The 15,024-nt window shown below is 37.5% G+C and overlaps 2 protein-coding genes across 5 annotated transcripts in view; one reads left to right on the forward strand and one right to left on the reverse strand.

Annotated features, from left to right (window-relative positions):
* Window positions 1–15,024, reverse strand: part of LOC122323377 (hippocalcin-like protein 1) — a 313,600-nt gene that overhangs the window by 66,251 nt on the left and 232,325 nt on the right. The window lies entirely within an intron of this gene.
* Window positions 1–15,024, forward strand: part of LOC122323371 (engulfment and cell motility protein 1) — a 47,109-nt gene that overhangs the window by 16,611 nt on the left and 15,474 nt on the right. For all 4 annotated transcript variants that reach the window (XM_043217168.1, XM_043217171.1, XM_043217169.1 and 1 more), the window contains 2 exons: window positions 527–635; window positions 12,212–12,348. In XM_043217168.1, coding sequence (XP_043073103.1) covers window positions 527–635; window positions 12,212–12,348 — 246 coding nt within the window. The remainder of the gene's footprint in view (window positions 1–526; window positions 636–12,211; window positions 12,349–15,024) is intronic.

A 15,024-nucleotide genomic window follows, 5' to 3' on the forward strand; every position in this document is an offset into this window, starting at 1 on the left:
AAATGCATCTTATAGATCGCATGTATTTCACAGGAGTGCTGAAACTGAGTGAATCTTAATGGTAGATTTGATTTCTCTTCCAAAATACGTCATCTACCCCTCTATTCATACTCATACGCTGAGTAAGGAAAGTGAAGTGGTGTTGAATGAGGACAATTCTTGTCTCCTTGCATAACTCTTTAACTGTACTATTCCACTTCACTGCCCTCCACAGCTGCATTCTGTGACTCTTCAGTCCATCACTGCTCTCAAGTGATACCCTGATAAACACTAAAACACACTCATTGCTCAGTATACACTCCAGCACCCTTACATTTAGCAGTGTAAAGTTTTTTTGGGTCTCCTCATCACAAGTTCCCGGACAACAACCCTTCCTAACCTGAAATAAAGCTTATAAAGTTTATTTTTTTGCTGCACACACAAAAAAATCATGTAGTAACCGGGTTATACATATACTTTAAGTGTTTTAATTTAATACTATTAAATGCACAAAGTTAATACATTTAATTCTGTCTGTATATTACAGATTGTACTGGAGAACAGCAGTCGTGAGGATAAACATGAATGTCCATTCGGGCGCAGTAGTATCGAACTGACGAAGATGCTGTGTGAAATTCTCAAAGTTGGAGAACTTCGTAAGTGTCATCATTTTAAAACTTATAATTTTTAAAACACTTTTATTTACCATTGGTTCGTGCTAGATGCCAGATTTCACTATTGAAAGAATCTTTTTGGTCTGTCTTTCTTTTTGTCTTTGTCTTTCCTCCACACATGTTGAGAGTGAACCGTTGCCAGCAGTGGAGATAAAAGGCAACATTAGACTTTATAATTGTAGAGGAGTTCATAAATTAATGAAGCAAAGAGCCTAATGTTTGCCCTCTTCCACCTCTGCAGTGTCTGAGCTTTTACGACTCGCTTTTATGTCTCAAGTTGAGGAAACTGCAACAACCAGTGTTGTCTGACGTGAGCTAATGCATAAGGATTGAGANAAGAGTAATGGAAAGTGGCAGAGAGAGACAGATGATATATGGAGGTGAGCAGGACAGAGAGGTGTGGGATAGATCTCAATGGGCAGCACTGTGAGGTGTTATATGTGTGACTGTGAAAGCACAATGACTCATGGAGCTCAGTAGAAACATTTAAAACTAGATTTCTTTATGGCGGAAAAGTAAGTGGTGTTTGATTGTGCAGAACTTTGTTATCGTTGGTTGCCATAGATATATGTGCGCAGATGTCCACTCCAGACACGTCAACATTTCCGACCATCTTGGAACGGTCACACACGGTAAAAATATTCTTGTAGTTTCATAAGATTACAACGGCCTTGCAAGTTAAGAACAACAGGAGGGTGTGTAATTACTAACAAAATGTACATTTTTCTGTGAACTATCCCTTTAAGACACACGCTCCACCACAAAATGAACATTTTCTAATAAACACTTAATCATTTCATTTCAAACCCTTAAAAGCTTTGTTCATTTTCTGAACACAATTTAAGATATTTTAGATGAAAACTGTGAGGCTTGGGACTGTCAAGTAAATTACACTGTCATGAAAAACATTGTCTGAACACTCCATCAGTGATTCGATCAAAATTTTCTGAAGTGATGAGAATGCTTTTTGTATGCAAAGAAAATAATTCATCTCCATTTTGGAGAATATCCACTGGACGCAAACTATGTACACTCTTCTGTCAGCCGTGAAATGTTTTCTATGCATAGTTACGCTTTGATTTGAACAAAAACAGTTCACTCTTGTGGCACGGTGGACATAGAACAGCATAAGTAGTGCATTCAGTGGATATTCTCCAAAATGCAGCTACTGTGATGGTGAAGAGACAAATTATTAAAATTTGTTTCCTTTGTGTACTAGAAGTATTTTTTCACATTATAAAATTCAGATTAAATGACTAGCGGTATATGGGACAGTCCGCCAAAAGGGTGCGAGACTTGAGTTAAGAATGGGGTGGAAGCGCCCAGGTGGAGCAGGGAGGCAAAAGTGTCCTATTCAAATTTAGCAGTAGCAGTCAATTACTGAAAAATTACCAAAAAGACATAATGACTATTGTAAAGAGTAGGAATAGCAGACACATACTCAGATCGTTTTATAACCAGTTTAGAGGGAGCCAAGGCAGACAACAACAACCCTTACCAAAATTAACCTGGCTTTACTAAAAATAAAAACAAAACTATGGTTGTTATAGTTAGAGTACACACTTTACACGCTAGATGCTAGAAGAACCCTTTTTGTCTATCTGCTTCCATAAAGAACCTTTAACATCTGAAGAACCTTTCTGTTTTACAAAAGTTTCTTTGTAGCTAAAGAAGGTTCTTCAGAATATAAAAAGGTAGGAAAAAGGGGACTGAATGGTTCTTTGTGNTGGTTGTTATAGTTAGAGTACACACTTTACACGCTAGATGCTAGAAGAACCCTTTTTGTCTATATGCTTTTATAAAGAACCTTTAACATCTGAAGAACCTTTCTGTTTTACAAAAGTTTCTTTGTAGCTAAAGAAGGTTCTTCAGAATATAAAAAGGTAGGAAAAAGGGGACTGAATGGTTCTTTGTGTAACCAAAATTTCTTCTATGGCATCACTGTGAAGAACCTTTTAAGCACCTTTATGTTTTTGAGAGTGTAACCACAAATTAAAAATGGGTTTATTACACTGTTTCACCATGTTACAATCTGTATAAAAAAAGCATGATTACTTACCATGGAGATGTGTAAGTGACAGNTAACCAAAATTTCTTCTATGGCATCACTGTGAAGAACCTTTTAAGCACCTTTATGTTTTTGAGTGTGTAACCACAAATTAAAAATGGGTTTATTACACTGTTTCACCATGGTACAAGCTGCATAAAAAAAGCACGGTTACTGTACTTTTACCATGGAGATGTAAGTGACAATTACAAGAACATTAGTGAAAAAAGCAAACATGCACACGAGGGACAGAGAGATGTTAGGGAAAATGAATTGACCAATAAGGAAAATAGTTCAAGAGATAACGTTTAGTTTTGCATGAACCCAGCCTAGGGATTTAAACTTTTCTGAAAATTTGTTGTGGATGTATGAGATGGGCTGGATGAGTGAGATTTCTGTGTGCATTTATCATTCTGTGGACAAAATCTCATGAACTTCACCCGATCAGGTGTGCGATCATCTGTTTTCAATGTAGCTAACCTTACTTTGTTTCATGCCATCTTCTCACTCATTATTCAACTATAAAAGATCATTTACTGCAAAAAGAACATCACTGTGACACTTTAAAGTAAAGAACTACGACACCATGTGCTTTTTAAAACCATTTTCATAGGTTTCATGTCGTATTGTTGGCTTGGAAAATATGTATATATGCATGTTGAGAGTCCTTTCTACCCTTAATCACAGATAAGTCAGGAGAGTAGATTATCATCGGTGGACTTAAACTTAATATGGTGTGTTCCCCGATTGAAATAAAATGCTTTCTGATTTCAATTCATGGCAACAGTAACTAAGGATGGCGGGTCTTTGAGAACGGTCGATTGTGTTTCGAAAACGAATTAAGCTTATGGGTTAGGAACAACATGGGGATAAGTGATTATGAACAAAAAAAAATAATTTTGGGGTGTAGTATCCCTTCAACAAAGTGGCTAAGTTCATGCAACCAGCCCCTGGTCTTTAGATAGGTCCGTAAATGTAAGTCTGTTGGATTTTTTTTCTTCTTCCCATTTTATCCATATTATTATTCAAGCTGCATGATTTATGATATTGTTCATGTCCAATGCATTATCAGTCTGCTCGCTATAAAGAAATTAATCTGCTAGTCATATACTATTAAATACGTTTCTGCGACCACATTCAAAATTATGTCAGTTTAACGGCTCATCTCCTTATGAGTCGGTCTGAAATTCTCTTATCCTAGTTCTGAAGAATCACACAGAATTATAAATCCATTGCTATATTCAGTCACACACCATTTAATGTGGCACAGTTGGAGCGATTCATCACATTTATTAAGAACAATATCAGGAGAGTAATGAGAAGCCAGCAAAGCATTTTATTGTTTAAAAACTCCATTTGGTATCCTGATTCAAGTTAGCAGAGAAGAGGTTATTAGCAAGACCTCACTGACAGCTTTTGGGCGTTATTGAACGGCAAGTATATTCTCAGTGGAGATTGCTCCACCATCCTGTCATCGGAAACTTAATTAAATGAACTTGCTGAGAAAGCTTAATGTAATTCCTCATTTAAAAGTAACGTGCGTTTTAAAGGCAAAGCTGAGGTAGGACAGTTTCACTTTTTTTTTTTTTTTAAACTAGGAGAACAATACTTTTTGGCATATGGCAGATATTTTTGATCCTAATGATCTATTGGGGACCTTTTGTGAGGGTAGACTCTATGTTTTGATGTTTGTGACCCTTAAAAGTGGGGACCTCTTTTCCTTTTGTATCTTCAACAAACGGACAGACATGGATCTCTTAGACTGTATGAATGCCTTTGTGCTAACCAATCCAGGAGGAGACCTGTCACACCTGTGAAAGCTCTGGAGACCGTAGCAGTAGTGGTGCAGATGATTGCTCATTTTATGTTAATTGAGTTTCCCAACACTTGTTTTAGCTTTTAGGCCATGATTTCCCTTCAATTATTCTGATACGGTACCCTGTTGCAGGCAAACAATTCTCAATACCCAGTCAATTTGCCCTTACCGATGATAGATTTTTAATGGCATATCCCACATCACATTTAAATGTGTTTTATCTAGCTGTGGCACAAGAGTTTCGACCGCTACTTCCGTCAGCAGTCATGAATTATTTATGAGGAATCCAGGTGTCCCTGCTTCACCTCCTCTCAGAGAAGCGCTGAAAGTTTTATAGCCGTCCATGTTTTTCCTGCAAAAGCTTTAATGGAATCTGCGGTGGTCAGGCGCCATGCAATGGCTTCCTATTTCGGTCTTTAAAAAGGCGTATCTAATATTTATGAGGAGAATCAAAATGGCTACAGGCAGAAATGTCCTTGCTTATGGATTTATGGTGTTGTTGCACTTTTACAGGGAGAGCAGAGTGGTGCATTTCCACCTTATGACTGAACTTGCATATTAAAGATGGCTCAGTACTGTGTATTTTTGAGCCAGCTACAGAGTTGAAACGATCATGATAAGCACATGTGCATTACAGAGATGTCTTTTGAAAAAGAGCATATAATTTGGAAACCAGTACACTTGTCGACATCTTGCAAAGATCCAAATTACATATCATCTAAATCATAAATGTAGCAAAAATGTCTGGTGAATGTTTTTTGTAGTACTGTATATGAGAGTGAATGTTTTAAAAAAATAATGCTGTTAAGCAAATGCCCTTAAAACTACTTGAGCTATACTTGCAATGTAAAACAATAGGCAAGCTCCAGTAGCTAAATGAGCAATAATAATAATTATACTTAATTAATTATATGATTTATTTACACTACTGTTTAAAAGGTAGGTTGGTAACATTTTTTGTGCTTACTGAGGTTGCATGCGTTTAAGAAAATGTATAGTAAAACCACAATATTCTGAAATATTACAATTTAAAATAATTCTTATTTCATTTTCAGCCAAATTGTAAAAATTATCCTCCACAACTACTGCTTAAAAAACATTTCTTATTATCAATGTTAAACAGTTGTGCTGCTTAATATTTTGTGGAAACCGTGCCACTTTTTTACAACACATTTATTTGAAAACTTTGTAACATTGAATGTCTTGAATGTCACATTTGGTCAATTTAATGCATCTTTGTTGAATATAAGCTTAAAACATACTAGCATTTGACCACTATTGTATATTTAAAAAATTATAAATTAAGAGATATACAGTAAACAATTGTGTAAAATATTAAATAATATGAAAAATGTAAAACTACACAGGGATGAATTGACTGCCAATTCTGGCCTTGTTTTGTATATCACGGTCAGATCACTTCAACCTATATGGAGTTCACTTTCGATTTCATTGATAAACGCATAAGCATCAGTGATCCTCATTTCCACATTGATGATGCTATGGGTTAACAGCATCAGGAATAGGCTTGTCTGTAACTGTCTGTATTATCTCACACCTCTCGGATGATGTTTTTGACATCCCTGCTGCTCCATCATGTGCTCCCTACTGAGATATGGCACACTTTTAAGATGGACACATGGCGCCATGCCTGGGCAAGCCTGTGTAATGCCTCAGGGATCAACTTTGAGTCTGTGGATGAAACCAGAATGCTCTTCTGTTTGCTCTAGTTGCTACCGAAATGCAGAGAGGGGGGAAAAAATACAATGAGTAAAAAGTGTTCCTTTCTGCGTATTGACATAGAGCTCCCACATGTCTTGTTAACCACTGAAGTGTGTTTGTTTAGTGAGAAATGTTCTCTTAGGAACATCTTCTGCTTCAGTACTCGCTGAGGCTCTTTTTCTCCTCCCTACAGAAGTTGGTGGATATGGATGTCGGTATTGACAGGCTGCGTACTATTGAAGTACCTCAGTTTCGCTTCAGCTCTGCTCGGTAATAAGACCACTCATGGCACAATGCACAAATGCTGACAAAAATACACACTGCGCGGGCAATTACATGGAGAGGACGATGGACGCTAGAGAGCCAAGTTGGGTTAAATGGAAATTTACACTGCCTTTGAAGTGATCCCTGCGGCTGATTCAGATTATAAGGTCCTATTAGCAGCTCAAAGAGGTTCAAAAGAACCACTAACACATAGTATTTTGTCTAGTTAAAGTCGAGAATAGTTTGAAGTTGAAAATAGCAGGTTAAAAAAGGGGTCTTGATCCATTTTGAGGATGAGGACCACTTTGTGAATAGATGGGCCATAGAAGCCCTGTTGTGTTGAGTATTGCATTTTAAACCTGGTCTGTGATACAAATTATTATAGGCCAGACATAAAAATCATATCAGTGAATATAACTACCTTGTTTTGATGTTTACATTACAAAGCCATTAAAATATCATGGCACTAAGGCTATGTTTACACTAGTGTGTTTTCATTTTAAAGCATGTTACTTTTACTACAGCTGTCGTTTGCACTACTCTGGCTTTTTCGACCCTATAAAATGGAGAGTTTTGGAACTGCTGCAGGCTCCTTTTTTAGTTTGTAAACTCTGGATTTGCATTTCAGTATAAACGGACCACAACAAAGACTTTTGAAAATGATTAGCAACATTGGGCCCTGCTTGATTTAATCGTATGGACAAAGATACAACATGTACATCTTCAAAGGACCTTTTGTTTTCCATAGAAGAAATAAAGTCTGTACGAGTTAGCTCGTTTATGTAGAAGTTAATCTTAAACTTGCCCCATCTTGGCAATGACAATGGAAGTTAATTTCTGAACAGTGCTGGGAGGACCGAATGAATGGATTAAAAAAAAAAGAGACAGCTGTGCCATTGGTGTGGTCAAGTTTTCTCATGCAAAATAGATGAGTGAACAGATGCAGCTGCTGTCAGCATCTCACTCACATTCAAACACACACACTGACAAACACAGAGGTTCAGGTCCAGCAGAACATCTGCTGTGCTTATATTACACAGCGAGATAGATTGTGTGTTGTGTGATTTGATAGAAACAGTCCAGTTCATCTATAAAGGAAAATATTGGCTGTGTATTGTTTGGCTTGTATGATATTTTGGAGATTGCATGCATTTAAGAGATAGGTGACTGACGTGTGTATTATAGTTGGTGGATTTAAGTATGTTTATGATGGCAGATGAGACAGCTGCCAATCTGTTCATTTGTCTCGTATTCAAACATCAATTCATAAGCTATGTATCATCAGTTGCTTACATCATGTTGGCAGACCTGCCTGAAGTCATATTTCTCCCTGGTCTCTTTGTTGAACATTAGCTTGAAGCTGATTTAACATCTACTTATTACTAATCTATTACAGTGAATTCCAAGTGGTATAATCTTTTTTGGATGCATTGCTCATTTACAACCAATTGTAATATGGTTTTTCATATTTTTGGGACTTCCCTCTGGAGATGTCACCGGGTGTACTTTGTGTAATGGCAATTATTATTTAAATTCTCCTTGTCTTGACGGGTGTTCCCTCTGCATTGAAAGACAGGGTGGCATCTATCACTGCAAATTCATAATTTCATCACAGTTCTTGCCTCGAAGATGACCTCTCGCAGCTGTCATCTCGCTTTGACGTCTCATTGTTCTCTGTGTGATGTTTGACTGCCATCCTTGGGGCTTTCAGGCTTGCACTCACTTGTTTAGTTTGTTGTTTTCCTCCCCTAAGATGCATCTGTTTGTCTTCTTGTCTTCCATAATTATCTGTGCCAGAAAGTGACATGATCATGTCAGTTTTGGAGAGGTGACCACTGCACTTGTCAGTGTTATTCCTATGACCTTCCCACAGATATACCAGGATATGGACATATGGGTCAAATTCCTAGCCAGGTTCCTAGCATGTGAGAAGATCACATGTCTTCTTTGAAGGCCACCCAGACAAGTATTTGCAAAGCATGTCTGTAGGATCAGTTGTGAGATGCAGATTCTCAAAGATGAACCAATGTTCAGTCATCAAGCTACTCAGAGTTCAGTCTGCCTCATGCAATTTGTATGAAGTGGCTGCATGTGTCTTCCACAGCATTTGTCTTTTTTGCTGGCCTGTTGTGGATGATTCACTTCTGCACTTTGTGGCTCGTCATTTGCCTTGAGGCATTAGCAGATGGCCACTCCGTTACATCATTTTTCTATAAACAATACATGAGTGAATGACGTCAAATCATTATCACGAATAACGTGTTGGTCCACATTTCATATCCTTTGTGGATTGCTGTGATAATATTCAAAAGGAACACTATATTGACTTCTAAAGATACTTCTGTAAAGTCAATTGTAAAATCAATTGATTGGCAGGCCTATTATGCACTGAAAACAAGTGTGAAAGGATGTGTTTTCATAGAATTCAATGAAGAACTCGTCTGCTGGTATGATGCTGATTCATAGCAGACTCAGAGGGGGAGTATGGGAGGTCGGACATGACTGTGTTGACAGATTTAAGGTCATCTCATCTGTTTCATAAAAATTGCAACAGGTTTTTTAATGTGTATCTGACAGCCCTTCTGCTTGCCCAGCTAACCAGTTGACATGTTGAATTGTATGCTGTTTACACTGCATCTTTACACTGTGCTATGGTTGTTAGCCGGAGGGCATAAAGCTCCTGTTAATACTCACACCATGCACATAATACCTCTGCCTCTTCAGTTATGTGTTATGGGAAACTAACTAAAATGATGTAATGATGTTATATATAATGTAATCATCCCTGTCAAAGTGGATATAATGGATAGGAGGAGGTCTATATAATAGCTGCACAAATATTTAATTTATTCCCAAGGGCTGTGTTTCTGCAGGTGTAACATCCGTGGAAATATGTCACTAAATTCTGCCATTTTTGCTCACTTTTTGAGCTAATCTCCTGAATTGCAAATGACTAATAACTTTGAAGCTGTAGAATGTAAAATATTAAATAAACAAACATTTAAAAAATGTATATATATTTTTATTACTCAAAGTGCTGTATACTTTCCCCCTTCTGGGTTCATTATAGTTGAAACATATACTGGAAGCGTTTAATGGCCTCTTTGGGTGTATATTTGCAGAGAGTCCCTTGACTTCTAGACAAATAGGGAAGGATTGTGCACGGCTTTGAAGATAAAAGGTCAGGAAGATCTTTGAGGATCCTTTAGTTACAATATGAGAGAACATTCTGGTTTAATGAGATTCAGCATGACTGCCAGCTAGAGTTGTGAAGTTGCGTCAGACTGTTAATACTGTCCAAACCTGTGAGCTCAGGGCTTAGGTGAGAGCCAAAGTGACTCTGACATTTCATTCCCTAGCATGCGGGAGCTGATAGTGCTGCCCTCCCCTTCAGCACACCCTTGAACTCCTCTGACTTCTGAAGGAGAAGGAAACTATTACAATGAATCAGTTGGTGCCATCCCAAAGGACCAGGGCCTGTGACTTGGGCGGTCTGGTGGATTGAGTCTTTGAGATTGACCGGTCCATGTGACATCACACTCAATGAAGGCCCTATTGCCCCTTCAGGCATCATTCATTATACTGTGAAGTTTCAATTTCTACCTAGCCGATGCAATTACTGGCCCACTGCAGGGGCTTTGACGGTACTCTGAAGCTTCAATTCTGCTAAATGAGAACCTCAAACAGTAGCTCTCATTCAAAGCAACCATTCCACTCGAGTAGTGTTTGTATTAAAGCAGCATAGCTGACACACACATAGGTGCTTGCTGCTGCAGGGCCTCAAGGGAAAGCCAGAGTTTTATTTTCACCTTGACTGCTGCTGTTTATGAACACAATAATGGCACCTTCCGTTTTTATAGTGCTCTCCCAGACTTTAATTTCCCACGCAGCCATTCTGATTTGATTCAAGCTTTTTTATAAAGCACTAATCTTGCATAGATCATCACAGAGCTCTCATTCCATAATCCTGCTTTGGTAATATCCCAAGGGAAGAATCTTTGAGGATCATTTACGAAGTGGCAAGATGAAGAAAAAGTCTCTCTCTTATGATTTGTACAAGGGTAATCAGCCAACATCCCATCCATCTATGTGCTATCTCTATGTACGTACGATTTTGTGTACTTGTAAGCCCACAAAGATGCTAATATGATTTGAGACCAGAACCTCCAAGACCCAGGCCACTATTATACCTGCTATCTGCTACGTTAACACTTGTTAGTCAAAGAGCCATTGTAATGAACTGAAGAAGAGATATTATAAATATATTGAATGTATTGCGAGACCCAGATCCATTTACATGTATTCATTTAGAAGACACTTTTTTTTATTTATTTATTTTTTTTCAAAGCGATTTAGACACTAGGGATACAATAAAGCAATTTCCTTATGGGGAAAAAGGGAGAAGTTCTACATCTCAGAAAAGTAAAAATTTAGGACACCATGAGACAAAAGTAAGATAATAAAATAAGAAAGTTTCAGGAGTAACAGTTAATAGTCAAAAGTTCACAGAAAAATCTGTTTTTGAAGAAAGACTTGGGATTCAGCTGTTCTGAAGATAGTAAAAGCCTAGACAGGAAGCTGATATTAAAGAACTAGCAACAAAGAAAGCCAACTATGCTATCGCTTGCATGTGGGTCACGTGAAAACTAGAGCCAATGGCCAATTAGCATGTTTGATCTGCACATGCACGAAAGACAAAAGAAGTCTTTGTACCAGCAGGTGGCAGTAGTCTGGATTTGTCGGTTAGATAAGAAACCAGAAGAGCTAGGACTGCAGAAATAAAAACAAATGTAAACAAAGCATCATTGCTGACCATTTTTAGATCTCTTGATCCCGATAGATGGGTTTGTAATGTAGTTTCAACCTGCAAATGGCATTGTCAGTTCTTGTGTATTGGTTCTCTAAACTGAACAGCTGAAAATGCTCCATTATTCAAACATGCTCCGTTATTCAAAGACACCTCAAAAACTAGGCCGACAGATGCTCAGTGACAGCCCATTATAAAACCCAGACCAGACTCAGACATAATGAAGAAGTAATGAAAACCAGAGAAGGTGCCACATTTATGTGATCTTAGGAGGTCTCCAAACCAAGACCACAAAATCAATGTTTAATGTAACACAAACTAATACGGTGTGATGATATTCATTTCTGGTGGGGAACGAAGAGAATCTCTTGAGAATTTCAAAAGTTTTTTTTCTTTTCGTAGATTTCTGAATTAAGACCAGTGAATGGCTGGCAGGGGAATGCAGTGAAAGAAAACACAGCTATAAAAATGCCATTTTTAACCAACTGTTCACATTCACATCAAATGTGTAGGTGTCCTGAGAGCCAAGCGCGTGCTTTTCTTGCTTGAGAATAATCGTCTGCTCTGCCAAGAGGCTCTTTCAGAGAGATGCATCGTGAGGTAGCACCATTCGTTCCCAGCCATATCTGATGTGTCAGTGCATGAGAAGCCCACGTGAGGGCTGAAGCTGGCAGTGAAAGCAGACACGTGAGCCTCCTTTAAAAGTTCATGCTCAAAGTCCCTGTTGGAGAGTCAGAAGTTCCCTTGAGAATCACACACTGATCAACGTTAATAAAGGGTTTAGTTTAGTCATGAGATACTGATATCGGTGCTTTACCAGATAAATAAACTTTCTTCAGGTGGATCAGTGTGCAGCATTTGTCAATATAAACACACACTTTGTCTCATTTGCTTGTTTACAGCCAGCGAAAACTGCCATGACTTCCACCCAATGTTTTTCACCCACGACCGCTCGTTTGTGGAGTTCTTTTGCATCTGTATCCAACTTCTCAACAAAACCTGGAAAGAGATGAGAGCCACTTCTGAAGACTTCAATAAGGTAAGAGCAATTTGATTAGGACTCTGCACCTGTGTCTAACTCATCCTTTACATTTTGAGTTTTCTGTTTAATTCTGTTGTCCCCTCGCATCTTCCTGGTCAACCAATATGGCTTTTCGATTTGTTGATGCTAGGGTTCTGTGATGCCAAAATTTAAAGTATCCTTAAAATTTTATATGAGTTTCGAAACCACAGCAATATCGAGTACGCTAGTTAACACAGTCCTATAAATCTGACATTACTCAGACATTTACTTGAATATTAGAACATAGAAAATGTTCTAATGCAGTTGCAGGTATGTAGAAGATTTTGAAACTGTTTATCAGCCAATCAAGTTATTAGATAGTTGGTCTACCACTTCTTCACACTACTTGGAAAGGCGGGATTGACTGAAGTTAGTCTTTTGCTGGTGAAAATGATAGTTTCAGTCTCTTGGCAGAGGCATGCTTTTTTCTGGTAAAGGAGGCGGATGAGATTTCCTAGGCTGTTGTTTGTGTAATTATGATAATCACACAGAAAACTTGTCCCCAAGTTGTAGCATAGTATAAAAGACCATCTCTTGTAAAGCTGTATATCTGAGCTTAATTAAGATTCATGGACATGAAACCTCATTTTTAAAATATCTCCCTGGAGCATGTCTCTTTGGACACTGTGATTAAATTCATCATCCTTTGTTTTCGTATATATGAGCAGCACATCTGAGAAAACCTGCTTGTTTTTGCCTCTCGTCTATATTCCTGCCTCATTATAAATAGGCTTGCTGAAAATAGAGATAAAACTGCTGTTTAATCTGGTGATCAGAACTCCAGATTCTTTCTTTCTGACAGTTGTCTGACAGTGTGCACACATGGAAGTAGTCTTTGTCTTAAACTTTACTGGAGGGATGAAAAGTTGCAGTAGATTGATTTGTTTCAGATTCCTTTGACGGTAGCAAGAAGGTTGAGATGGTGAAATGTACAAATCAAAACTTCAGTCCTATCAAACTCCTGTTTCATATAATGATTTGTGTATTAGTGATCCTTGCCTCTATGCCATTGCAGCAAAGTACAAAGCAATGGAATAAATAACAATCCACATAACCATCTATCTTGACATGCGTGGAGTGTAATGTAATAAGTCCATCACTATCTTATAAGTGGAGCATCATCAGCAGAAGGTCTGTGTAATTTCTTCAGTCACGGACTCATGGCAGTAGGAGTTGTGTTCTCAATCCTTTTTCACTTTAAAGAGGAAAAAAATTGTGTAACACCTATAACTTGACACCCATTGTATTTACTCGTCGTGAGTGGACACAATCCTGATTGAAGAAGATTAGACACACCTCTCCACCCACCTTTGTGTGGGAGCTTAATACAGACTTTTAGAGTAATAACTCTGAGATGTCACCTTCTCAAGCTGATTTAACTTAAGCTTTGTATAATATCTTAAAAATTACGTAAATTGTTAATTACATGTTGGTTTGTATCCTTCCAAAATAAATAACTCTTTTAAGCCTTTAATGCTATAGAATGCTCACTTCTAATAAAGAAGCATAAACTTGATAATACCCGATCACTCCGGTTTCTGTAAGAATATATAATGATTCCAGACAGTTTTCTCAGAGGAGGCAAGTACAGCAGTGCTTTCACCTAAAATAATTGTAGGAGGCAGCATCTTTTTTGCCTTTGAGCTCTTGGTAAGCTCTTGAAGCATGGCTTGAAGCTAATTTAACTTTTGCTTTTATTTTATTATATAATTGTTTTGTTTTTTTTATTACGCATGTATATACATTAAGTAATAAATAATTTAAACACTGGTTAATTGAACAAATTGCTCTTTCTTTAAATAAATTAAATTAGAATTAGAAATGAAAACGATCCTCAGCTTATGCTAGGGAGTTTTTTTTATATACCAACCATAATAATTAACAACAGAGCCCAAATTTAAACTAATTATTTTGTGTAATATAACAACAGTGCTGTTGCACTTCGTTCCTGGCTCGTGGACCTTTCCAGATCCTATATATATACCTTTACACAGTGGCTGTCATAGCCTATTTATTTAAAAATACATGAAAAAATGATTAACAACATTATTAAGACATTTTAAGACAAGAGTAAGAGTTTAAACTTAATTTAGACTTCATTTCTCTAGCAGACTAATGGACTGTGGACAGTGATGACTTGCCTGAGGCAAATGTTATGTATTTGAAACACTGACTGGGCAATTACGTGAGGCATGAGATGTTCATTCGTGTTTATTCCATGTTAAAACTAGTAGTAAAGAGAAAGGGATGATCGCGCTCACTAGCACTCCACAATGCAGTATGAAATTAGTCATTTATAAAAATTATCCGTCATGCCACGTCAAAGAGTATAAAAACGGCATTTATTGTTTGAATTTTAAAAAAAGGGCATTAATTAATCAGGTAACACGTTTTCATTTGAACTTTTGCGCTTGTCAAATTACTGATAATTACTGCATTATTTAACACCCAAAAAACATGTTTTAAACTATTTTGCATTTGAAATGACTGCAATTGTTGTTGCCAGGAGAGGTACCGCAGAGAACAGAGAGTGTATGGTAGAAGCGAGAGGATTTTTATGCACATATTAATTTATTTGGAAAGAACACATTATCGGAACATATCATTTGCCAAGCCATATTATTTTTAATTTGCTTCAGGAAATAAAAGACG

Source organism: Puntigrus tetrazona, chromosome 19 (genome assembly GCF_018831695.1).
Source record: "Puntigrus tetrazona isolate hp1 chromosome 19, ASM1883169v1, whole genome shotgun sequence".
Taxonomy (NCBI): Eukaryota; Metazoa; Chordata; class Actinopteri; order Cypriniformes; family Cyprinidae; genus Puntigrus; species Puntigrus tetrazona.